The sequence below is a fragment of the Macaca thibetana genome, chromosome 5 (assembly GCF_024542745.1).
Source record: "Macaca thibetana thibetana isolate TM-01 chromosome 5, ASM2454274v1, whole genome shotgun sequence".
In the NCBI taxonomy this organism is placed as follows: domain Eukaryota; kingdom Metazoa; phylum Chordata; class Mammalia; order Primates; family Cercopithecidae; genus Macaca; species Macaca thibetana.
This window is the reverse complement of record NC_065582.1, coordinates 85,277,662-85,305,611: the sequence shown is the minus strand read 5'-3', so window position 1 is coordinate 85,305,611 and position 27,950 is coordinate 85,277,662. Positions and strand designations below refer to the sequence as shown.

The 27,950-nt window shown below is 35.4% G+C and overlaps 1 protein-coding gene across 1 annotated transcript in view; it reads right to left on the bottom strand.

The window, feature by feature from the left end:
• Positions 1-4,482: 4,482 nt before the first annotated feature.
• Positions 4,483-27,950, bottom strand: part of TACR3 (tachykinin receptor 3) — a 105,352-nt gene continuing 81,884 nt past the window's right edge. Inside the window, exons 4-5 of the mRNA XM_050791493.1 lie at positions 6,523-6,719; positions 4,483-5,026 (exon numbers count right to left, since the gene is read on the bottom strand). Coding sequence (XP_050647450.1) covers positions 4,720-5,026; positions 6,523-6,719 — 504 coding nt within the window. The 3' untranslated portion in view covers positions 4,483-4,719. The remainder of the gene's footprint in view (positions 5,027-6,522; positions 6,720-27,950) is intronic.

Here is a 27,950-nt window from a genome sequence, read left to right as displayed (position 1 = left end):
AAAGGCCACATCATAAAAGTGCTTCTAGGCCATTGTAAAAATTTTGGCTTTTCCTTTGAGTTAAATGGGAAGGCAGTAGAGGGTTTTGAGTAGAGGGACAAGATGATGTGATGCTGTTTTTAAATAATCTTTCTGGTTACTTTATTGAGAATCAACTGTATAAAGGAAATGGGGTGGAGACTATTGTAATAATTTTTTTGAACATTTGTTTTTTTGTTTGGCTTTGTCCTATTTATGCATTAGCTCATTTAATTCTCACATCAGTACTTTGAAGAAATTATTATTTTTCCCTTCTTCGCTGATGAATTAAGTGAAGCTCAGAGCAGAGAACCCCTTGCTTGAAGTCCTCTAGTAAACTGTTAGTGAAGATCGGATGTAACCCATGTCTGTTGATTGGACTATCCTGGTTGTCACAACTCTAAAATTCTATGCTTCATTACCCAGCTACATGCAGTTTTGGTCCTCCCTTCCAATTCACTGGCTCTCTAAGCAGAATTTCTTTTTATATTTTGAGAATTGTGTCCCCATAATTTTTTTTCTGAATCAATAACTTAGGAAAATTAGACATTTCTATGAGGAAAAATCAACAAGGAAACACAATGTAGTTTTTGAGGAATGGTTGGGTGAGTATGTTTAGAAAAGAGAGGACCCTCCATAACATATATTTTACTAGCCAATAGGAAAATAGTAAGACTTCTTTTAGTTTTAATATTAGTTTTAATGGTTTTAAAGAAAAAATAGAAATTAAATCTGTCACATTATCACATATGCAAAGGGTGTAAATATGTTAAACATATTCAGTATAATTACCACAACTTGAAAATACTTTATTCACTACAAACTGTATATACATTGACTTCTTATATAAACAGATTTTTCACCTCTCTATATATGTATTAAAACACAAAACTAATGACCTTGTGCAGCCCTACTGAACTTTATTCTTTATTCCTGCTTGGCCTTAAGGGAAATTATTCCAACCTTATTATTCTACATGGTCCCTGTCATTCTGGATTTCCTTAGCTTTTGACACATTATCAATGACAAGTAGGAAATTGTTACTGTTAGAAGTGTGAGAAATGTTTGTAATTCTCCTGCTTTTCTATTTGATGAAATAGTTTACCAGGTACTAATCAGAAAATTTTAGAGGAAACTTTTGCATATACAAAAACTAAATTCATATGTTGAGTTGGCCGCATTTATTTTTCACATTCATTTTGTATTTCATAGGCTTGATACCAAGCTTCTAGGTATTCTTTATGTGCTTTGTAAGGGTGGGATTCACTCTGAAATTGCTCAGTTCGCTGTTTCTAAGACATTGGCATGATCTGGAAAAGGACATGAATTCGGCTGTTGGGTCAGAAATGTCACCATCATAAAGTTAGAAGCGTGAATAATGCAACAGTATACTATACTTGGTAAAAAATAAAGAAGTGTGAGAGTGGATTCTGTAATAATTATGTCTGCTTTAATCTTTTCCCATACAGGTAATTTCAATATCTTGTACTTTGTCCAGATGCAAAATAGTAAGCAATGTTTATTTTTGATTTAATGTGTTTTGTTTAAAAGAGAATCCTTGCAATGATGTAAACCTTTTTGATTCTTTCATATTTCTTTAAAAAATATTTTGAAGTTTTCTGATACTGATCTAAATAAAAAAACCTGGGCTGTTTTAACCATCTGCCTAGTAGTCTGAGCCAGTGTTTGCCTCCAAACAATGGAAAGATTCACACTGAACTTTAGAAACAGAGGGTAGAGTAAATTTTGAAGGCAGATTCTTTCAAAGCTTAGCAAATATGAAAACACTGGCATGACTTTATTTAAAAATGAATCCCTGGGCCGGGCGCGGTGGCTCAAGCCTGTAATCCCAGCACTTTGGGAGGCCGAGACGGGCGGATCACTAGGTCAGGAGATCGAGACCATCCTGGCTAACACGGTGAAACCCCGTCTCTACTAAAAAATACAAAAAAAAAAAAAAAAAAACTAGCCGGGCGAGGTGGCGGGCGCCTGTAGTCCCAGCTACTCAGGAGGCTGAGACAGGAGAATGGCCCGAACCCGGGAGGCGGAGCTTGCAGTGAGCTGAGATCCGGCCACTGCACTCCAGCCTGGGCGACAGAGCGAGACTCCGTCTCAAAAAAAAAAAAATAAATAAATAAATAAATAAAATAAAATAAAAATGAATCCCACTGAATTTGATTTTGTGCATTATTCTGTAATTCTTACCGTCAACATTCAGACAGAAAGGTGAAAATCTTCTCTTTTGTATTTCACTCTTGTTTTATTATTACTGTTTAAATTTTTGAACTTAAAAAATTCTGCCTATAGGACTCAGTTTAAGGGCCATGAGCAGTGAGTGAATGATGCCAGCTTTTTTTCTGGAGAGCATTGAAAAAATACTGTCCGAACCTTGAGTATTTCTGTCACACTAGAATCGAGGTGCTCGGTAAGCAACACAGCAATCAGTATGTTCACAGAAGCCGAACCAAACCAACAATCCAACTGACGAGGCCAATATTTTTCCTTAGAAATAAATGTCTTAGAAAATTCTACTGAATTTCTCTAATATGTGAGGGCCAGGAGTTACATTTTTCAAATGTATGATACTTGGGTAGTGGCTGATGACCTTAAATTTGAGGGCTAAACTTTACATTCTTATTTTACAGCTGAATATGGTTCCGTATGTCTAAAACACTAATTAATGTTAGTACCATGTCATTTACAAATTTAAGAAAATGATAACTGTTTTTACATATTAGGCTTTTTCTTGACACTTTTACATTGTATGGTAAACATTCATATGTTTTAAGAATGCACATTCAAAAACATTATAGTCAAACAATTAGATACTACATAATAATCAATTTGCTTATTTAAAACATGCACACAAGCTTCACAGAATTTATTGAGCATATGGGAATGCTGTAATGACCACTTATTATTTCAGTATTCGATTTTAATTCTTTGAAGTTGTTGCATTCATTAAATGATTGAATGTGTAGGCACATTTGTATGTGTGTGTGTCTGTTTATTGGTATCATCAGAAGAAATTCAGCTGGAACACATATGTTTAGCTTGGTTAGACTTTGAACACTTTGTAACAATTGGGCATTTCTGGTTTTGGCTCCAAAATAGGGAAGAGGTTTGAGAAATAGACCATGATTTGCCATTGAATATTTGCTTTTATTCTGTTCTTCAAAAATATTTTGTTTTAATATTGGTGGAGGCACAACAACAAAGTGTTAGAGAATATTATTTTAGACAAATATCTGTAAAAATCAAACTGAATAGTTTAAAGGAGAAGTTTGTACTACACATTCACATTCTCAAAAAGTTTCTGCTTTCTTGAGCAGGACTGACCACATCCCTAATTCAAGGAAAGATGATCTATAAGCACTGAGGTCTGGATGTTACTTTTTACACTTAAAAGTATTTATTGTTATGTTATGAGTCTTAGAAATGTGCTAGTATATATCTTCTTGTAGTAAAATTGATGCTTTCTTAGGACTATTATCTCATTTCTTTCTGGTAAGACTTCTGAATAATCTAAGGAAATGAAAGGAAAGGTCTCTCTGTGGAAGGAGGTGTGTTAGACTCACCCTCTTGCTCAGCTGTGGAAGGAGGTGTGTTAGACTCACCCTCTTGCTCAGTTCACACATATCCGAACTATTGTGCAGGTTTGTTTTCCAAGAGGTAACTCACCTTTCCACACTTTGCCTGGTTTGCTCATATGTACCATATATTGGTATTTTTCAACCATATTTTCTTTTGTCACACTTATGACTTTTTTTCCCTAAGGAGTCGCCTTTGAAGATATTTTCTGATAATTTCTCCTAGTCCTTATTCTATATCCAGTGAGGGGAGAGGAAGAGAACACGAATAGTATTCCTCCCCTATTTATTGGAATATACCTTTACTGTTTTATAATCTAGCATTTAAAAAATCTGTGAAAAATAAAAAGAATGATAGGAATTTTCTTTATATTTTTTAAGGTCCTAACTTTGACTACTTTTTAGCTTGGCATTTAAAAATAAGTAATGGTCAAAAAGCATATAATTTTTAAAAATTTCACTCTCTCACAAAAAAAAAAAATCAAGAGAATGAAATATACATTTGCCTAATGATTTAACTAGATTTCCTTTTCAGTTAAATGCCATGGAAGAAATCTTTAAATCTTTAAACCTTTACATTCTACAAAATGAGTTTTCTTGAGCAAAGATTTTCAGTTCCTATTTCTTGAGGTTAATTTTCTGTTACTCTAGTGGGAAAATGAATCATTTAACTTTTTTTCCCATTTTATTTCTCTAGGCAAAAAAAGTCCATTTTATATAGATTTTGTTTCCCTTCACTTATGATATTATGTTTTAAAGATTCTTTAATCTCTTGGAAAAACTATATGTCATTTTAATGTCACAAATGTATATTGCAATTTGTAAATGAGATAGTTTTTTTCTGACATATTTTTGTTTGTTGCATATAATAATTTAGAGTTTTCAAAGAATAAATTTAAAGCCCATTTTATTTTGGGTGTAGGCTAACATTTTATTAGTGTTTTTGTCACATTTATATGCTACCTTTCTCAATTTGACCATATCTGCCTAAAAATTGCTTTCTGTTTCTAGAGAGTATATAGGACAGGACCGATAAATAAGAGAATGGGGGCCTAGATTGGCACCATGATAGACTCATACTAATCTTTTACCTCAGTAAATGAAATTAAGGCTATTCATCCACAGAGGTATAGGGTGAGCTTATGAAACTTGAAGTGGTGGAGGCAGATTTGGAATTCCTGCGGGAGCAGCCATTGAAACTTGGGTCTCTTGGCGTTGCTCTTTTCTTCCGACTGGACCTGGCGGTATCTGCATCGCTGGGGTCAAACATCACTGTCATGGACTCCATCCTGGTCACGGTGTACATACTGCTTTGCCGGGTTGGATGAAACCTGGTGGTCTTGAGCTCTAGCTCATCATAGCTGGAAACTTTGATGAAAGGACACCAGCGAAATGCTCTCTTGAAGCCAGCTCGAAATCTGAGGAAAAGCAGGCCATGGAAAGAAAAAGTTGTTTTTTTCAAGCAGATATGTCTTTCAGCTGCCACAGAAAATTCTACTTAAGGTAGTTATAACAACTCAGTTTTTGAGTTTGGTTTTTAGCCAAACTTAGAATTTGTGTCACAGTATTGTTGTTAGTCTTTTAGTTCTTGTTTGAATTGAATTGAATGGAAATTAATTTCCCATTAATGAGAAGCATTGATTCCCAGCAATGAAAAGCATCTCATTCCCACCAGTGAGAAGTCATCAATAGCAAACACATAGCATCAGGTAACCAATTTAGTAAAGAAACAGCATATTTTTCTAAAATAATTTTATACATTTACATAAATATAATTGAATTAGGCTGGCTAATTAAGGCACTTAAAAATGATATATTTCAAAATAGCTCCTTTCAGAAATGATTACACATTTATAAAGTCTCATTTAATGTTAGAATTAATTGCTAATCTTGATGGTTTTTATCTAATCATGTATGAAAGTACAAAATCCTTATCTTTGTAAACCTTTAAATGAAGTTGATTAAAAGTGGATGTAATGCTTGTGGGGTGGCGGGAATTGAGATATGGCTTATGCAATTAGTGAAAAAAAAAGGCAAGAATTAATTAAATATTTAACAAACTTAAGGCACAGTGTGGTAGAGCCCCAACTGGGAAGAGAGAGCTTAGGATTTAATTCATGCAGTTACTTACATAAAGTCCCAATTCTACTTGCAAAAAAACCACATTGACTTATTGCAGGACTTACCAACCCTATGAAATTTAACCCTACCCCTTCATGTGCTGACCAATAAAACCAACGTGATTTTATCTGGAAAGCAGATTTTATCATTTTTTTCTAGTTTTACATTTGACTATAAATATTCTCACTTTTCATTTTTTAACTTTATGAACATCTTTCCCTTGACCACCATGATTTCTTCACAAGCCATCTCCATGGAGGCTGCATGCTCTCTTACTTACCCCACCTCACCATGCAGGAAGGAGGATTGGAGCTCCCCTCGTTTTTACAAAACCTTCTACTTCAAAGTTTATTTATTTACAACGTATCCTTTTTAATAAAGTCTGCTCACATATGCCATCATCTCTCCATCTTACAGAAATTATTCAAGAATTTCTAGGAAGTATCTTCATTTCTTTGAAGATTTGAGTATATTTTCAGTTCTCCTTCAATCATGAGGGTACTTCTTTTTCTTTGGCAGGTAAAATTCTGAGCTTTTGGAGGAAGAAGTTGGCCCATAGAAGAATCATCCAGTTAGAACCCCAAGAACATTGTTTGGGGCATCTAATTATTAATGTAGGGTGCTTTATAAAGTGTGTATGGGGGTCTTAAAAGATAAAGCCTGTGCCTCTCTCAGAGAATTCTTAAATTTTCCCTTCCTTCTGCACTTTGAATTTGCACCAAGAAAATGGAACATTGTATGTTTCCAGCGAAGGCGGGTGTGACAAGCAACTTGCATTTCGTTTTGTTATTACCTTTTATTCAGACAGCAGTAGATGATGGGATTGTACATGGTTGAGCTCATTGCCAGCCAAAAGCTAGCCAGGTAGACCTGCTGGATGTATTTCCATCTATTTAGTTGTTGATAGATTGCAGTGAGAATGAAGTAAATATGATAGGGCAGCCAGCAGATAGCAAATGTCATGACAACAATAATCATCATTTTGACAACCTATAAAGAAAAAAAGTCATTTTTTACAAACATAATACTCATTGAATATAATAGTTCCAACAGCTTATTGCAAATCACGCTTTTCTGATAATACACATCATGCCTAGGGAACAGTCAATATATTAAAAAATGGTGAAGCAATATAGGGACAGTTGCCTAAGGTAAGTCTCAAGAAAGTATGCTATGTCACTATTCATTTCTACCTATCTAAGTGAATGGGTAGTGCTAACTCAAACACAGACAAATATATTTTGATTGGCTTGAAGAAAATAAGTGTTTACAAAAACCCAGAAAGCCTGGAACAGAGAGAGATAGGAACTAGGATGTGGCTGTGTAGCCTGCATTGTACAATAGTGGAGACATTATCTCCAGGAAATCAAGTAAGTCACTATGGAGTTTTACTAGGCTGCTAGGGCTGGGCTTGTTCAAGTTAGTACTCTTTTATAGCCTGACTATAGCTTAAGACTATTCAGATTTCTTTAATAGACTGCTCACTATGCAACCTTATGAATATTAATTTGGTTTCTCTTATAATCTGATATTGGGGAAGATTTCCCCAAATAGTGATTATATGTAAATATTCACATTAGTGTGAGGAAAATACTAACTTCAGATTTGCAAATAGGTTATTGGTTTATGCAACTGTTTTATGCATTAGCTTTTATGACTTTGGTAAGCATAGGCCATTTCCTTTGATTGTATACTTGTGAATGATAATATCCTGGACAGCTCTAATCAAAGTAGAATGTCAGCTATTACTTCTCTTCCACTAGGCCTAAAATTCCTGAAGACAGAATAGTCTTAACTGTCTTTTTACTCCCAGCATCTACCACAGTCCTTGGTATATAGCTGAGATAAATAGATACAGAACGAATGAATAATAAATAGCAATGTACAGTTTGTAGCAGGAGGTTGAAATGAAGGATGTTTTGTGTGTCTCTAAATAAAATAAAATCTATTCCATTGTCTGTGTTTATAAGAAAGGTAGAATCAAAGGTATTAAACACTGAGCAGCTTGGCTTTTCATTTAAAATAATATTCTCTGAGTATCTCATTTGATATTTCTCAGAATCAATCTATCTGCTAAATACGTTCATGTCTCTTTTGGGAATCTGGAAATAGTAAAAAGTTTAAAATAAGATACTTTAAGCTAAATAATTTTGAAGCTTACCTGCAGTCAGATTAAAACAAATCAGGGAAAGCTCTGACGTAAAGGGCCTATGAGGCACCTCAGAACTAGTAAGATACAGTATTTATAAAATGGACTTGTCATTTGACTGCAAATTAGGGATTCAGATGAAGGTTGGCAAGGTTTAGTCACGAGAGACATGATTTTAGAAACAGATAAAGCATGAAATGGATCAATGTGGAAGGTAACTCTTCCCTAAGGGCCAAACTACTGTACCATCCAGGTGACCAGCACTGAGCAGATGGAAACTGGTGATCAGAGATGAAAATCCAGGTCAACAGCTCACGAAATGTCATCACTGGCCACAACATATAACATCTTTTGATTTTCCCAGTGTTCTTCAAATTACATTGCTTTCTTCTGAGGAACTACTTTTGCATTTCTGCATTTTATTTCTCAGATTTCCTATTCATAATTCATATATTTGTGAAAAACAAGTGATGTAATTTAATTTACATTTATGCAATATTTTACATATTTAATTAATTAATTGTCTTTCAATTGCACATTAGCAAATTGAGGCAAAAACCCAAAGCTCTGACCACTGTGATTTGTGTAACTAAGAAAGATCTTTCTTTTCTTTTTACCCTCTGTTTACAGATAAAAACATCTGTCAAATACCTTGAGTCTAGAAAATAACATTGAGAAAAATAGTGGACCAATTCCTTATCCAGAAGTTTACAATATAATGAAAAAAAAAGAAAATGTACAATTTTAATAAAAATGCATGCATTGAAATGTTGAGTATGAACATGTGCAGATAAAATTTAAAATAGTATTTATGAGAATCTACTAGCTTATTTTAACAAAGACTGACTCAATACATGCCTACTAACTGTAGGTTCAAAGGATATTAGACTAAATGAAATGGGTCTATTGATGTTTTCATTGTTGAATTTGTGAGCATTCTACTATTCCTTGAACAGGGTAGTTAAGCTCCAGCCATAGATTATTTTCCTTGGCTCCTCTCTCTACCTCGAACACTCCTTTAACCATGATTCCCAGGGTTTAAGTACCTCGCCTCCTTCAAGTCATTGCACAATTGTCATTTTTTTTTGAGTGCTATTCTGACCAACTGATTTAAAATCGCAATCTGCCCTTTCAGCCCTTCCAGAACCTCTTAGCTTGCTCTTTCTCTTCAGTTTGTTATGTTTTTTCTTTATTTTGTGTCTCCTGATGCTGGACTGTAAAAGAGCAAGGATTTTCTGTTTGTTTTGTTCATTTGTATTTCTGGCACCTAGACTGGACTTCATACATAAAGGGTACTCAGAAATGTTTTAAATGAACAAGTGAAAGTGACTATAAAACAAAAGAAACTGAAAGACACAGTTAAGTAATGTCTAAGATTTTACTCAGTCATCAATTACTAGTATCATTTGTTTTTCATTTAAGATGACCATGTGTATGTAAAATGAGCATGGAATTTACTGCTATTTTTGCTTTCAAGGCAAACAAATTTAAAAAGAGAATGAGTCCAAAAATAATATAACTTTTTCTTTTTCTTTTTTTTTTTTTTTTTTTGAGATGGAGTTACTCTGTCACCTAGGATGGAGTGCAGTGGCACAATCTTGGCTCACTGCAACCTCCGCCTTCCGGGGTCAAGTAATTCTTCTGCCTCAGCCTCCCTAGTAGCTGGGATTACAGGAGTGCGCCACCACGCCTGGCTAATTTTTGTATTTTTAGTAGAGAAGGGGTGTCACCATAGTGGCCAGGCTGGTCTCAAACTCCTGACCTTGTGATCCACCCACCTCGGCCTCCCAAAGTTCTGGGATTACAGGTGTGAGCCACCACACCCGGCCTAATATAATTATTTTTATGGGGCACATGAAAGCATTAGATTTCACTCTAAGCAAATGTTAAGAGCAAGTAAAATATCTTTGAGAATGTTAACATAAATTGTATTTGAATCATTTTATATAGACTGACTACAAACTCCCTATGCACAAAATTGTTTTCTGACAATTGCTGAAAACCTGCTAAGGCTATCAGAGTCCTTTTAGATAAATTTCCATTTTCAAAGTGCCAAAAGTTCAGAAAAACATGCAAAAATTAAAATGCATGTGGAAAATGGAACAGAGACTTCAGATAGCTTCTAACTCACATACAGAGGGCCTTTAGGACTTGTTGTGAAAGATTTATAAACATATTTTAAAAATTTTAAGAAAAGTTTAAAATACCCTACAGCATTTTTTAAAAGTGAAACAGCAGCTATAATATATTTTCTGTACTTATTTCCATGTAATACTGTTACCTTGGCTCTCTGCTTACAAAATCTTGTAGTGTTATTTCAGACGATGAACTCTCTGGACCCTAGTTTTGATGTGAATGCAAACGTAGGCTCTTGGGTGGGAGAAATTGTCTGCTTTGTGAAATGCTGAAATCACAAAATTGAAATCACCCTCCTGATAAAATGCCAAAGAAAAGAACTCTTTGAAGCATGAAGCTTGAGCAATGATAGATGTGCAGGTACTATGAGCAATTACCACTCTATTGCATGGCTGAACAATGGTAACAGGGCAGACAGGCTATGAACTGTTAAAGAGAAAAAAGAATCAGGTGGTGAACTTTCAGAATCTTGAGATTTTTAGGCAAGATCAAGATGACAATCTGGGACAGAGAAAGTTCAAATCTCTCAGCATGTCTTAATAATGTTATTAAGTGGGTAGCCACCCATTATCCTTGGAAACTTGCAAGCAGGATGAAGGAGGAAAGTGGGGACATGTAATGTAGCCCTTACAAAGTTATAGTGCCTATTTTTAGCAGTTAAGAATCTAACTACATAGGCAGGATGGAATTGCATGTCCTCATATATTAGTGAGAATAAACTTTGGATACCTCTCCTTCATGTATCGAAGGGGAAAGAGCTTAGATTTTTGTATACCGTACAGATTAGACTGAAATGCCTACAGCTGTTCTTATCTATCACATTAAATTAGTGTAGGATGGATGATTTTGAGGTTTGGGTTTTAAAAGCAAAAATTAGTTTAGGAAATTAACTAAAATGCTGGCAACTATTTAGAAAACTCTAGGGGTCATATTCTTTGGTACAGGATTGATTCTTTCTAAATGCTTAGAATAAAAATGGTCAGCTTGGTGTGACAAAAAACAAAACAAAACAAAACTTCTTGTTTTGATTAGAATCTCCTTAGAGCATATGTTTTGAAGAATCATCCCATGGACCACACCCTACCACTTGTTCATATCTGTCCTCTGCACAAGTGTTCTCATATGAATCATTATTTTCCTTTAAGTAAAAATTTCAAGCCATTTTTTTTTCTAATCACAAATTGGCAGAGTAAAATAATATACTAAAGGGTAAGATGTTTTAAAAATTAATAAAAAGCATCAAAATTGAAAGTATTACTTCATAGGCTATTTAGGTTTGGCTTTTGGTGCTTCACTTTCAAAGACAAAAGAATTTCAGTATCACATGATATTTTGCAGAGTGCAGGATGGCTCGGAAGATAAATTTGGCCAGTAATTTCAGGACTGGGTGAGAATATAGGCATTTTCTGTGAGTGTCATCTAAGAAATTGGGCACTGTTGCCAAATCCAACTAACATGCACATTCAGTTAACATTAGCCTAGAGCAATGCCTATAAGAAATTATGTCAAGCCCAAGCAAATGAAAAAACCTGTGTGCATGTATATGCAATTATGGAAAATATATGTGTGTGTGTGTGTGTGCACGTGTGTGTGTGTTGTATTGTGTTGTGTTGTGCTTGCAATCTATTTCTTTACATTTCATTGGTCATGTTTCCTTTTTAAAGTAATTTTATGTTTTCAGTGTAAACTTGATCTTTGAGAGCACTATAAGATTTCAGGCCTATAGTGGTATGAAACCAAAGGAAAAGATGCAACCACAAAAAGGAAGACAAGATTGATGGCATTAGAAAAGTAAGTACATTAAATTAGAAAAAATAAAGATGGATTTTATGGCATCATGGTTAGAGATAAAAACTTATAGAGGCTTTTAATGGCCTGAATTGTGGCCCCCACAAAATTCATAAGTCAATGTTCTAATTCTTGGTACCTCGGTGTGTCTATACTTAGTGTCTTTAAAAAAGGAATTCAGTTAAAATTAGGTCATTAAGGTGAACCCTAATTTGATATGACTGGTGTCCTTCTAAGAAGAAGAGGTCAGGAAATAGACACAGAAACGGAAGATCATGTAAAGACAGGGAGAAAGACAGGCATCTGTATGCTAAGGAGAGATGTCTTTGAAGAAACAAACCCCACTGTCACTTTGATCTTGGACTTGTACCTTCTAGAATTGTGAGAAAGTAAACTTCTGTTCTTAAAGCCATCCAGTTTGTGGTATTTTCTTATGGAAGTCCTGGAAAACTAATACAGAATTTGGTAATGAGAGGCGAGGTGCTGCTGTAACAAATGCCTAAACATGGGAAAGAGGCTCTGAGACTGGGTAACTGGTACAGGCTGGAAAAATTCTGAGATGTAAGAAAAAGCCTAGATTGCTTTGAAGAGAATGCTGGTAGAAAGATGAACACTAAAGGCAATTCTAATGAAGTTTCAGAAGAAAAAGATGACAGCAATAGAGAAAGATTTTTATAGTCTCAGAGATATACAGATATCATCATGAATAGAATGTTGACAGAAATATGAACATTAAAGGTGCTTCTTGTGAAATCTCAAATGGAAATGAGAAATATGTTATTGGACCCTGAAAAAAAAGGCAGTTATTGTTATAAAGCAACAAAGAACTTGGCCAAATTGTGCTTTAATATTTTGCAGAAAGTAGAATTTTTAAGTGATGAACTTGGATATTTAGCCGAGAACTTTTCTAAGCAAAGTGTTGGAGGTATGTCCTTGTTTCTACTTGTAGCAAATTGTTAGAGGAAAGAAATAAGTTGAAAAGACATTTGTAAGCAAAAAGGAACCAGAACTTAAAGATCTGGAAAATTTTCAGCCGATCCACATTGTAAAAAATGAGAAAGCATGTTCTAGAGCAAACACTAAAGGTATGGGTGGAAAAGCATTTGATAAAGAGATTATAGGAATATGACCTATGGATCTAATCAGGTATCTCTGCAGAAGACAGGAAAAATTACGGGGTTATACTAGTAGAAATGCTGCCAGATTTTGACTGAAGGGGACAGATACAGGGTGAAATTAAGGAAGGCAGCCAGACTTCTGCGATTCTATCGGACAGGTCAGTAGAGCTACCCAGCTACAAACATGTATTATCCTTCAAGAAAAAAGGACAATGACCCTAAAGGTGAATCAGAGGTTGGCAGGGCTGCTGCTGCCACCACGGGTCCAGAGCACACAGGCTGTGAGGTAGGGGTGTCTCCTCTTTCAGGTCCAGAGTGGCTGGAGTGCTGCCCAGGACCAAGAGAGTAAGCTATTGTTCTCATGGTCCTGGAGGACATAACATTGAGCCAGCAAAGATTATTCTTTAGCATTAAAATATAATGCAATTTGTCCTGCCAGATTTCAGATTTGCTTGGAATCCATCACCCTTTTCCTCTTTCTGGTTTTTCTCTTTTGTAATAGGAAAGTCTATTCTATGACTTTCCCACTTTTCCATTTTGGAAGCAAGTAACTTTTCTGGTTTCACAGGTTCACAGCTGGAGATAAACTTTGCTTCAGGATGAATCATACCTTGAGTCTCACCCATATCTCAATTAGATGATAATATAAATAAGACTTGAATTTAGCTTTGATATTGGAATGGGTGAAGACTTTTGGGGCTTTTGGGATGAGGTGAATATATTTTGCACATGAGAAGGACAGAAATGTTAGGGGGTGAGTGGACAGAATGTTGTAGGTTGCATTGCAGCCTCCCCAAATTCCTATGTTGATGTCCCAATTCCCAGTAACTGAGAATGTGACTATATTTTGACACAGGATCTTTGAAAAGGTACTTAAGATGAAGTTATTATGGTGGGCACTAAACCAATATGACAGGTATGTTTAAAAGAAGTGATTAGTACAGACACACAGAAGGAAGAGCAAGGGAAGACATGAGGTTGCAGACATCTGCAAAACAAGGAAAGAGGTCTCAGAACAGGCCAGTTCTGTTGACACCTTGAGCTCACACTTCTAGGCTTTGGAATTGTGAATATGTTTTTGTTGTTTAAGCCACTTAGTCTATGGTATTTTGTTATGGCAACCTGAACAGACATCTCAAATACAATGTTTGAGATGCCGAGGACAGTACACAACGGGGCTTCATTCCAGCAAAGTAGGAAACATAATACTGTACAGAGTCCCAGTAAAAATGAAGATTTCCAGAATGGTTTGGATTGCGTGGAATTGCTTTCAGTAATGTAAGGGATAGATCAATATTAGTATTTCCTTTATTTGAGCCTTTCTTACATTATATATTGTCTTCCTCACAAGCACTGTTTTTCATGCTAATTCCTTTGCAGCAGAAAAAAATGACAAGCTCACAGAAAGTGTGCTTGCTGAGTGAAGTGATAGATTTGTCTTGGTTTTATACAGCTCAATAATCCAATTGAATCTGTCACTTGGACTTACAATGAAGAGTAGTCCCTTTGATTAAAACCAAAGCCTTCTCAGTTATCACACTTAGGTATTCACCTCTAAAGGAGCAGAGCTGATTATACTTGTTTATAGAAGAGAACTAAAACAGAAAATAGCCAGAAAATAACTTCCATGCTTTGGAAAAATAATAGATTATTTGGATACCCGAAATATCGGTTAAAAAAAGATTTATTTACCAGTATTTCAGGCATCAAAATAATCAAGACCAATTTCAAAAAGAATTTTTTTAAAGAAATTAAATGTGGTTTACCTTAAAGGTATACATCTAGCAAATTAACACAAAAATGTAATAAAAGTATACTATTCATAATGTAGAGACAAATATGTAAGAGGACTAATTCATAATGAACTACAAGAAAGTAGTAACGTAGTCTTTTAACAGGAATGGAATTTGGAATATTGTACCCTTGATCTTAGCCAAAAGGTTGAGAAGGGATGAGTCTGAAATTTTTTATTCAATGTCTTCTGCTCTTACACATGGAGGTGGGCTGGGTTGTTACACTGTAACTTGGCAACAATAGAGACATTGTTGTCAATGCTCTAGCCTCTGTATTTTAAGTTTCTGTCGTATAAATTCTACAAGGTATAACAATGTTTTCAAATTTTCCCTCCTGTACATTATTTAAAAATTTTTCTCACCCAACTTTTCAAACATCAATTTCTATATCTTTTTCTTTACTACCTTCCTGTCACCAATTTCTGTTGATACTGATTCTATCTTACAGAATACAATGTTCAGCACTTTGGAGTTCTACGCTGTATGCATTGGCCAGGTGGTTCTAATATCCATTTTGAGAATCATCAAAAGAAAATCACGTGGATAGTTACATTATTCTTTGAGAGAGGTAAAGTCAAAGGCATATTTGAGGGTAAGCACTGATAGATGAGTCAGTGGAGCCATGTCTATCATTGCTTTCAGTAAAAGTCTTGTGATATTTTTATATTCATTTAAAAACTTTAAAATACATGAGCTTATTTAATCTTTAAAACAAACTTTAGACTATATTAATATATTAATACTTTCTCCATTTTACAGATGAGGAACTTAACACCAAGGAGGTGCAGTGATTTCTCAAGATCCCGAAGGCAAGTTCAGTGCTAGGATGAGCAGATTTCTTAATTTCTGATTAGCTAAAACTCATTTTGTGTCCACTGTGCTTCTAAAGACTCTTAGAAGTAGTCCCTTCTTCTTTCTTCATTTTATACTTAAGGGATGTTTAAGTGAAAGGGCAGTCACAGAATCTTATTTCTCTAAAGAACAGCTCATTTAAGGTTTATGTGAGAAGAGAGGCTTTCCTACAGCAGAAAGGTGAAAGAGTAAGACAAGAAGTTGAAATGGTGGAGTGAGCATGGCAGCTTAAGGTTGAAGAGTCACTTATCTAACTCTACATGAATATCGAGAGATTTATCTGAACTGAAAACTGTGAAATAGGGACATGACACTTTTAATATTTTATGTGTCCATATGCTACAACCAACTTCCACATTCTTCACTTACGTGAAATACATTTAAAGACAAATGGATAATTAGTATAAATCATTGACAACCTCACATATTCATTAGATTATACTAGACTACACCAGAGGACATGAAAAGAGGGGAGGAAGGGGAGGAGGCAGGAGGGAGAAAATTAACCACAAACACCCCCTGCAAGAAGAAAACAACTTTTTTTTCCAGTAAGTAGGTAATGGTGTCACTCCTCCAAGCCTTACAATCTTAATAAAACTGATCTCCCTGCATGCAGTAATAAAGAACAGTCAAACAAAGCCACCCGGAATGAAGCAGGTCTGCTGAAAGGACTATGTTAGTCCTAACTCAGTAGCTAATTAATTTAAGATCCTTTGACATCCATGGAAAGGGAGAAAGTCAAGAGGACTTCTGCCTCAATTATCTTTTCTGGAGAAGAGGGTACAAATGAGAAAGCAGTTGCAAACTACTGCCAGCCTGCTGGCAACATGGCATAGGGTCACCTCATCCCTCTTATTCCTCTCCACCCAGGAGTTGCAGGGAGAGATCTTGTATTTTGAAAGTATGGCCTGGTAGAAAAGGCCAGGCTGACACCCTTTGTCAGACCAACAGATATGTTTAATATATGTTGACATAACTCATATTTTTATAACTCATAACTGTGTATTTATTTATTTACTTTTTGAGATGGAGTTTCGCTCTTGTTGCTTAGGCTGGAGTGCAATGGAGCAATCCGGCTCACTGCAACCTCCGCCTCACAGGTTCAAGCGATTCTCCTGCCTCAGCCTGCTAAGTAGCTGGGATTACAGGCATGCACTACCACACCTGGCTAATTTTGTATTTTTAGTAGAGATGGGGTTTCACCATGTTGATCAGGCTGGTCTTGAACTCCTGACCTCAGGTGATCTGCCCACCTTGGCCTCCCAAAGTGCTAGGATTACAGGCATGAGCCACCGAACCAGCCAACTCATCCTTTTAAAAATTCGGTGGTATTTATGTACTGTAGTATGAAATGTTGAATCTGCCGGAGTCTTAAGATTCCTTTGCATTTTTTAAAAAGAAACCTTAAATGCGTAAATACTTTATTTGCTCTTTGAAATAGCATAAATCTAGAATATCTGAAATTATACTTTTCTGTACTTACCTAGTAGCAAATTAGATAAATCACTAAGCATAGATATATTCTCTACAATATCTAGAAAACTAAGACAGCATGATGTATAAACAATGTCCTCATTTGTAGTTACAATGAAGTAAATCTATATGATTTGAATATACTTATCCCTTTGCCTGGAATGTCCTGATACCAGTTTTTTTTTTTTTTTTTTTTTTTTTTTTTTTTTTTTTTTTTTGCTTACAAAATACTCTATCCCTTCTTTGGGAGGTCAACTCAGGTTCACCTCTCTAAATAACTTCCTGAGGAGAGCAAAGATCACCTGGTGACCGGCCATCAAGCAGACTATGTGGAGGCAAAACTCCATCTGAGGAATTCCTTATTATCTAAAACTGGCATCTGGTGCAAGGGTTCATTCCCCACAATTTTTAAGTAGCTAGAATTTCCATACATCTCCAGAATGCATGTATGTTGAAACTCATTATACAACCCTTACTGACATCAAGGCACCAACATATCTGCAAATGTAATTATTTACCATGAACTATGTGACTATTGTGGTCCAAATGACCCGTAAGTTCTCTCTTTTAGGTTCATTAATACCCGTAAGGAAAATCTACCGCTGTGTGCTCAGTCCTTTCTTGCTGAAGTGCCCCTCTGCACTCCGCTGCAGCATTAGTTTCCATTTAATAAAACTTTCCTTTTCTAACCTAGACAGTTGGTAAATTCTTCTTATTACCTGGGAGCCAACTAGTTTCTGTTGCCGGGGCTCTGACATCACAACTGGCACTTCCCTTCATTTCTTCAGACAGGAAGTGTTAGATAATAATTCTTTTAATTATATATACTCTAAGTTCTGGGATACATGTGCAGAATGTGCAGGTGTTACATAGTTATACACGTGCCATGGTGGTTTGCTGCACACATCAACCCATCATCTAGTCCTCCCCTAGCCCCCCACCCACTGACAGGCCCCGGTGTGTGATGTTCCCCTTCCTTTGTCCATGAGTTCTCATTGTTCAACTCCCACTTATGAGTGAGAACACGTGGTGTTTGGTTTTCTGCTCCTTTGTTAGTTTGCTGAGAATGATGGTTTCCAGCTTCATCAGTCTCCCTGCAAACATCGTGAACTCATCCCTTTATATGGCTGCATAGCATTCCATGGTGTATATGTGCCACATTTTCTTTATCCAGTCTATCGTTGTTGGGCATTTGGATTGGTTCCAATACTTCGCTATTGTGAACAGTGGTGCAATAAACATATGTGTGCATGTCTTTATAGTAGAATGATTTATAATCCTTTGGGTATATACCCAGTAATGGGATTGCTGGGTCAAATGGAATTTCTTTGAGGAATTGCCACATTGTCTTCCACAATGGTTGGACTAATTTACACTCCCACCAACAGTGTAAAAGTGTTCCTATTTCTCCACATCTTCTCCAGCATCTGTTGTTTCCTGACTTTTTAATGATCATCAAATTACAAACCACTGCTTAAGGAAATAAGGGAGGACACAAACAGAAAAACATTCCATGCTCATAGATAGGAAAAATCAATATCTTGAAAATGGCCATACTGCCCAAAGTAATTTATAGATTAAATGCTATCCCCATTAAACTACCATTGACTTTCTTCACAGAATTGGAAAAACTACTTTAAATTTCGTATGGAACCAAAAAGGAGCCCATATCTCCAAGACAATCCTAAGGAAAAAGAACAAAGCCGGAGGTGTCAGGCTACCTGACTTCAAACTATACTACAAGGCTATATTAACCAAAACACCATGGTACTGGTACCAAAACAGATATATAAACCAATGCAACAGAACAGAGGCCTCAGAAATAACACCACACATCTACAACTGTTTGATCTTTGACAAACCTGACAAAACAAGCAATGGGGAAATGATTCCCTATTTAATAAATGGTGTTGGGAAAACTGGGTAGCCATATGCAGAAAACTGAAACTGGATCCCTTCTTTACACCTTATACAAAAATTAATTCAAGATGGATTAAATAATTAAACGTAAGACCTAAAACCATAAAAACCCCAGAAGAAAACCTAGGCAACACCATTCAGGACGTAGACATGGGCAAAGACTTCATGATTAAAACACCAAAAGCAACGGCAACAAAAGCCAAAATGGCAAATGGGATCTAATTAAACTAAAGAGCTTCTGCACAGCAAAAGAAACTATTATCAGAGTGAACAGGCAACTTACAGAACGGGAGAATTTTTTTGCAATCTATCCATCTGACAAAGGGCTAATATCTAGAATGTACAAAGAATTTAAACAAATTTACAAGAAAAAGACAACCCTATCAGTAAGTGGGCAAATGATGTGAACAGACACTTCTCAAAAGAGACATTTATGTGGCCAACAAACGTATGAAAAAAAGCTCATCACCACTGGTCATTAGAGAGGTAATAATTCTTAATTAGACTTAGCAAGTCATATCTATCTTTTGTAACACAGATATGTGGTATTTTAAAGCATGTTTCTGTTTCCTTTAGTCCATATCATGGCCTATGCATTATTTATCTTTGTGCCCCCAGAAATTAGCATAGGTCTTGATATTTGAATTTTGAAGGTATCTTTTGACTTTTGAAGGTATCTGATTTTCAGACCCAGTTTATGAACATTTTAATTGCAGGGAGCATTATGGATTTATTTTTATCTTACCAGTGTTTCGTGTTATTATGCTCATAATAAAAATTCAAAAATACTATTTAAAACAAATAAAACAAAAATACTTTAAAATATTTTACATTTAAATTAAAATAATCTTTATTCCTCTTAGTTTATGTCTCTAGCAGGATGGATGTTTGGAAACAATAGCTATTTGAGCCATGTGATAATAAAGGCTTAAGAAAGAAATACAATTGTTCTTGTTTACTTAATGTATTGTATACTTAGATTGTACATATAGAGAATATTGGCTTGAAACATACATTTTGAATGATATTTAATGCCACGGGAATGAATGAAATTACTCAGAGAATAAAGAGTGAGAAGTAGTCTAGATTAAGCCCCAAATAACTCAGACATTTTGAAGTCAGATAGAGACAAAGAGCTGGAAAGGATATGAGGAACACGCAGTGAAAGATTTGGCAAGAAAACTTCTATAACGTGGTCAAAAACATCACTAAAGGGTTTTCCTCTCCTTTAGGAGGGAGGATTGCCAGTCCTGTAGAATGTTGCTCAAAGTTTTAGTAAGATAAGAAATGACGGTTTCCATGGAGACTAGTGTTGAATTGAACCAGAGCACCTCTGGTGGAATTGTGGAGTCAAAATCTAAATGGAAAGGTTTAAAGTGTGAATGAAATATTATTGGATGCATACCTAAAAGAGAATAAATCATTCTATCAAAATGACACATGCACTCATATCTTCATTACCACCATGCTATTCACAATAGCAAAGGCATGGGATTAACCTAGGTGCCCATTAATGATAGATTGGATCAAGAAAATGTGGTTCATGTATACCATGGGAAACTACATAGCCATAAAAGAATAAAATCATGTCCTTTGCAGCAGCATGGATGCAGCTGGAGGCCACAATCCTAAATGAATTAAAACCGAAATAGAAAACCAGATACCACTCGTTCTCACTTATAAGTGGAAGCTAAACATTGAGCACACATGGACGTAAAAATAGGAACAATAGATACTGCAGACTACTAGAGGCAGGAGAAAGGGGAGCATAGGTGGGAAAACTACCTGTTGGGTCCTGTGCTCACTACCTGGGTGATAGAATCCAGACCCCAAATCTCAACATCACACAAGATACCCCTGGAACAAATTTGCACAGGTACCCCATGAATCTAAAATAAAAGTTGAAATAAGAAAAGAAATAAGGATGTTTTTGTTGATTGTAATGGAGGGACAGAGATTGGAAGCTGGGTGGAGGATCAAAAGATAATTTTCTAAAATTAAACATGCTGAAAGGTGTTTGAATGCTATTGGAATAAGCCTATAGGTCATCAAGTACAACTGAAGGCTTATGCTTTTTAACAGAGTATGAGCAAATGGATTCTGCAAACTTTGGGGAGGTGGACATTTCCTCATTGTAATAAAAAGATACGATTGTAGAGAGTATATCAAATGGATTTGTAAGTTACCTGGTCAGAAATCTAATTTCATCTATTGTCTCCTAGTTTCTTAATAACTAGTGCTCAGTGTGCCTACAAACAAGATAGCACATAAAACATGCTGAATAAATATTTGTAAGATCAATAAATTAATAAAGCCTGAGGCAATGTCATTAGCTAAATAGATGAGGAATTAATTTGATCAGAAAATAATGTATTCCTCCCTAAATCATATATATTTTATATAAAATTGAAAGTGCTCAGAAATTGGGCTGCTTCTAGGGTGACCAAAAATATGAAGTGTATAATAGGGAACTGCACAGTACAATGAATATCATAGCACAGGCTTCATTATGCTGTGGAATTATTAGTGATAAGCTACTAATAGAAAAATATAGATATTTGTTGGCCTTATTCACTGCATTCTATTTCAACAGTGGCCATAAAATTATTTCCATACACAAATGTTTTTATAGGATGTAATATTGCATCAGTGTAGATTTATATACACCCTAAAGCAAATATAATTCAAAATATATATTCTAGAAGCTCGTGCTGTCTTCCCTCAACATCAGCAATGCAAAAAAAAAAAAAAAAAAAAAAAAAGAAATTGCTTTTTGTTGTAAGAAATAACTCAAAAAGGAGCAACATAAAAGTACATTTGGTCTTTTATTTTTGTGTTTTATTTTGTTTATAATTAACAGATAATGGTTGTACATATTTGTGGGGTAGTGTGTTTCAATACATATATAATGAAATGATCAAATCAGGTAATCAGAATATTTATCTCAAACATTTGTCATTTCTTTGTAGTGACAACATTCAAAATCCTTTCTTTTAGCTATTTTGAAGTGTACGATACATTATTGTTGACTATAGACAACCTACTGTGCAATAGCATATGACAACTTATTCTTCCTATCAAACTGTAAATTTGGACCTGGTGACCAGCCCCTTCCCATCCCCTCTCCTGCCACTCTCCCCAGCCCCTGTTAACCACTATTCTACTAGTGATTAGTGAGAAGTAACCACTCACTACTTCTATAAGGTAAACTTTATAGATTCCACTTTTTATGACTGAAATCTTGTGGTATTTGTTCCTCTGTGGTTGGCTTAATATAATGTCCTCTAGGTTCACACATACTGTTATAAATCATAAAAAATATTTTTTAACTAGCATTGTATTACGTATATAACCATATTTTCTTTAACCATTCATCTCTTGGTGGACACTTAGATTGATTCCACTTCTTGGCTATTGTGATTAGTGCTGCAATGAATATAGGAGTGCAGGTATCTCTTCAACATGCTAATTTCATTGCTTTTGAGTATGTACCTTGTAATGGAATTGCTGGATCATGTGGTAGTTCTGTTTTTAGTTTTTTGAGGGACTTCCATATTATTATCCATAAAGGCTGTACTAGTTTACAGTCTGTCCCACCAATAGTGTACCAGAATTCTTTTTCCTGTGCATCTTTGCCAGCATTTGTTATTTTTTGTCTTTTTGATAATGGCCATTCTAACTGGGATGAGATTATATCTCATTGTGATTCTAATTTGTGTTTCTCGAATAATTAGTGATGTTGAGCATTTTTTTTTTTCATATACCTGTTGGCCCTTTGTATGTCTTCTTTTGAGAAATGTCTATTCAGATCCTTTACCCATTTTAAAATTTTATTATTAGTATTATTTTTGCTATTGAGTTGTTTGAGTTCCTTTATACTCTGGATATTAACTACTTGTCAGAGGCATAGTTTGCAAATATTTTCTCCGATTCTGTAGATTGTCCCTTCACTCTGTTGATTATTTCCTTTGCTGGACAAAAGTTTTTTAGTTTGACATCATCTTATTTGCCTGTTTTTGCTTTTATTTCTCTTGCTTTTGAGGTCTTATTCAAAATATCCTTGCCCAGATCAATGTCATAAAGCATTTTCCCATATATTTTTCTAGCAGTTTTGTACTTTTGGGTCTTACATTCGTATCTTTAGTCCATTTTGAGTTGATTTTTGTAAGTGTTGTAAAACAGAGGTCTAGTTTCATTTGTCTTCATATGCATAACCAGTTTTCCTAGCACCATTTATTAATGAGATTGTCCTTTCCCCAGTGTGCGTTCTTGGTGCATTTGTTAAAAATCAGTCGGGTGTAAAGTGTGGATTTATTTCTGGGTTCTCTAATCTGTTCCATCAGTATATGTGTCTGTTTTTATGCTAGTATCATGCGATTTCACTACTTTTGTTTTTAGTATATTTTAAGGTCGGGTAGTGTAATGCCTCCAGCTTTGTTCTTTTTGTTCAAGCTTGCTTTAGCTATTCAGGTTCTTTTATAGTTTCATGAAAATTTTAGGATTGTTTTTCCTATTTCTGTGAAAATTTTCATTGGTATTTTGATAGGGATTGAATTGAATTTGTAAATTGTTTTGAGTAGTAGGGATATTTTAAATATTCTTCCAATCCAAGAACATGGGATATTTTTCCACTTACTAGTGTCCTCTTTAATCGCTTTTATTAATATTTCATAGTTTTTATTGTAGAGATCGTCCATCTCCTTGGTTAAGTTTAGTCCTAGTTACTTTATTTTTTTGTAGCTATTGTAAGTGGGATGATTTCTTAATTTCTTTTTTAGAGAGTTTGCTGTTGGTGATAATTGATAACTAAATAACACCTTAAAGAGCAAAAGTAAGGTACACACAGTTGCCTCCTAAGGCAGAGGGGGAGTAAAATTTGTCAGAGACCTTTTATGTGCAAGGCTCTGTGCCACATGCATTACCTCTTTTGAACCTAATGCAATCTGTACATATTGGAGGTGCCAGCTGATTATGTTCCAATTACGGTTAAACTGTCTAGTAGATAAGCATTTCCTTTTTGAACATGAATATGTCATCAAGAAGTAGAGAATGATACTGGAGCAAAAGGCTAATAAAAAAGTTTATTTTTTCACCCCTCTAAAAGCTACATTCTTCTTGTGAACATCCACACCTCAGTAAGTGGCATCATCATCTATCTGACTGCCAGAGACAGACACTTACAAGTCATGGTTGTTTCTTTGCTTTTCCTTATTTTCACTGCCCCATTCAATCACTTGGCAAATCCTATTGACCAAGACGTCAAAATAAGTCTTATGTCTTTTAGTATCTTGTCATCTCTCCTACTATAGCCTCTGAGAAAGCATTGTTGTCCCTCTCCTAAACAAATGCGATAATCATCTAATTGGTCTTTGCCTCCAAATAGCAGATAAAGTAACTTTTTAGAAAACATAAAATAGATTACCCTCTACTTAAAGTAATTTTCTTGTTGTATCTGAAAAAAACTGAACATTCAAAGCTTCTGTTATATTTTGCTGCCGTGTTCTCCAGTCTTACCCATTACATACTCCCATTGGTTCTTTATGACCCAGCATCCTGACTTTTTTCTGATCCTTTAAAACATCAATCATTTTCCTACTTCAGGCATTGCTTATGTTGTTTTTCTTGCCTGGAGTGCTCTTCTCCTAATTCTTTGTGTGCTTTATTTGTTCTCATTGATAAGAACTCAGCTAGAATATCACTCCAACAGTCATTTCCTACCACCCTAGTTGAAGACAACTCTGATTGCAGTTATTCTCTTTCATGGCTTATTTTCTTCAGCTTTTCCAGTATACTTTGTTATTCTCTTGTTTATTTAGGGAGTATCTTTGCCCTGCTTAAATGCAAATCCCATGAAGTTCTTTTTTTTTTTTCTTTGCTGCTGTTTTTTGAGACAGTCTCACTCTGTCACCCAGGGTGGAGTACAGTGGCTCGCTCTTTACTCACTGCAACCTCCTCCTGATTCAAGTGATTCCCGTGCCTCAGCCTTCTGAGTACCTAGGACTACAGGTGTGTCCCACCACACCAGCTAATTTTTGTGTTTTTTAGTAGAGATTGGGATCTCGCCATGTTGGCCAGGTTTGTCTCAAACTCCTGACCTCAGGTGATCCGCCCACCTTGGCCTCCCAAAGTGCTAGGATTACAGGCATGAGCCACAGAGCCCGGCCTGGAAGTTGTGTTTTGCATCTCTCTCTCTCTCTAGTGCTTAGAAGAATACTCAGAGCACATGATAACCCTTTTTTGAATAAATGAATATATAAATACATGAATGGTCCAAAGTGAAAGACTGGGTTTCTCATATATGGTTTGGAGTTGTGATGCACTAGATAAAAAACAGCTTTAACATCACATGGGCTTCTGAGAGAGTGTTATAAAGTTTCCCTTTAGAGTCTCTTTCTATATTGCAAATCTAATTAATAATACATGGATAGTTTTGCATTGTGCAGAAATGGTCAATATACTAGTTATATTTTGGCAGTGATAGATAGTGCTGGTGAAAATGAGTCTTCATATAGGCAAAGTGCTTACTTTTTTGTATAATAACATAGGTGTTGTGATTAAAAAGAAGTACTAAGAGCCAGGTGATAAGAATTCTAGTCCCAACCTTGCTAGTAAATATCTGTGTGATAAAGCCTCAGCTTTCTCACATACATATAAAATGAGACTAACCTCATAAGGTTGTGTGAAAATTATTTAAAATAATGCTTTTAAGTATCACTTAGGGAAAACTGCCATCTCGGCTCACTGCAACCTCTGCCTCCCAGGTTCAAGTGATTCTCCTGCCTCAGCCTCCCAAGTAGCTGGGATTACAGGCGAGTGTTACCATGCCTGGCTAATTTTTTTTTTTTTTTTTGTATTATTGGTAGAAACGGGGTTTCGCTATATTGGCCAGGTTGGTTTTGAACTCCTGACCTCGTGATCGCCTGCCTTGGCCTCCGAAAGTGCTGAGATTATAGGTGTGAGCCACTGTGCAAGACTAATATTGTATTTTAATAACTGGTAATAAAATGAAAATTGTCTTAGCTTAGACTGTCTAACAAAATATAGATTGGGTGGCTTAAACAACAGACATTTATTTTCTCACAGTTCTTTAGGCTGCGAGTCTAAAGTCTAAGATCAGGGTGCCAGCATGGTCACGTTCTGGTGAAGGCTTTCTTCTTGGCTGGTAGGTGGCTACACTATGTGCTCACGTTACCTCTTTTTTTTTTTTTTTTTGGTACAGGAGGAGAGGGAGGGGAGAAGGGGAAGGAGAAAGAGAAAAAGACAGAGAGAAAGAGAGTGAGACAGAGAGAGAGAGAGAGACAGAGAGAATGAATGAGTGAGCACTCTGGCATCTCCTCTTACAAGGATACTCACTCTATTGTATAAGGATCCCATTTTTATGTCCTTATTTAACTTTAATTACTTTCTTATAGACCTCATTTACACACACAGTTATATTGGGTGTTATGGCTTTAACATATGAATTTTGGTGATGTACAATTTAGTCTTTAGCAAAAATAAATATAAGATATATTCTCAAATGTTCATTTATGAATGTGTTTAGTTCTATTACTTTCTAGACTTGCCCTTTGAGTTAATAATTATCTATTGATGTTTACCAGAAAGTAAAATTTTTCTTTCAATATTAGTTTTAATATATATGTTAAAACACCACAATCCAATCTTTGGCCTGGGATATTGGGAGAAAGACAAAATATACAACTTATTTAAGGTGGTGCTGACAGAATTTTTTTCCTTGATATTCTAAGGTCTAAGTTTTATTAACTTGGTTCCATTTAGTGTTGAAGCAAAGGCTTTAAACGAATCGTTAAATGGTTGAGCAGTGGTATATGTTTAAGCTCATGCTCTTCATGGAATGGTTACTGTCAAACCTTGCCATCTTCATTGCACAGTAGTGTACTGCAGTGCTAAGAGCATTAAAGTTACAAAATTTGATTTAAATCTAGACTCTGTTAGTATATTGGATATAGTAAGAATATTGATGTTCAGAAAGATTAAGTAATTTGTCCAAGGACACAACAGTCTTATTAGCGAAGAAGAGATGAGAACACCCATCACTCAGGGGATTATGAAGATTAAATGAAAATGTGAATGCCAAACTCATAACATACTCAGGGCTTGATATTCATTCAATATTCAATATTCAGTAAGATATTCATTTTTACTTCATTTTCATGATCTTGCTAATTTATAAGCATATTTTAAATTATTAGCACTGTAACATAAGTTGATTATGAATGTATTTATAAAGACAAGAGAAGACCATGACGGTGAGCTGAGGGACCATGGGTAACATGAAGACTGAGAACTGGAGAGCCAAATACTTCTGTCAAATTTCATAATAGCAAGTATGCAGTTAGTAGGAGTTAAAGCAGTTAAAGCAACTCTTCCTTTTACCATATTTCCTGCTATCGTGTGTGTGTGTTTGTGTGTGTGTGTGTGTGTGTGTGTGTGAGAGAGAGAGAGAGAGAGAGAGAAAGGAAAAGAGAAAGGGAAAGAAGGTAGAGAGAGAGGGAAAGGTTGGGTTGGTTTTGGAAAGTGGCATCAAATTCATGTTTCTCATTGCAACTTAAGAAATAGCAAGCCTAGTTGTTGGATAGTTATAATGGCTTTATTACTTCTCCAACATAGCACATTTCCACAAAATAACAAGATGATAGATATTCCTTGAATAGCTTTCCTATTAACAAACTATTATGATGATTACCAGAGAAAGAAAAAAACTAAATGTCTTGTTCTTGATATTTGTCTCAGTTGTACTGGAAAATTAGAAAAGTAAAACAATAAAATATGTTTCACAATGAAAAGACAATACATGTTCTTAAACAGTAAAAAAGTACACAGACTCTAATGGCAATTTAATTCTTAACTATAATATGTAGAGCACAAAATTAACCAAGGCATGAAATCTCAGTATATTTTTCTGTTTGTATTTAAGATTTCAATTTGTACTGGCTCATAAATTTCATCTGAGATAAAGGAAAACAACTTG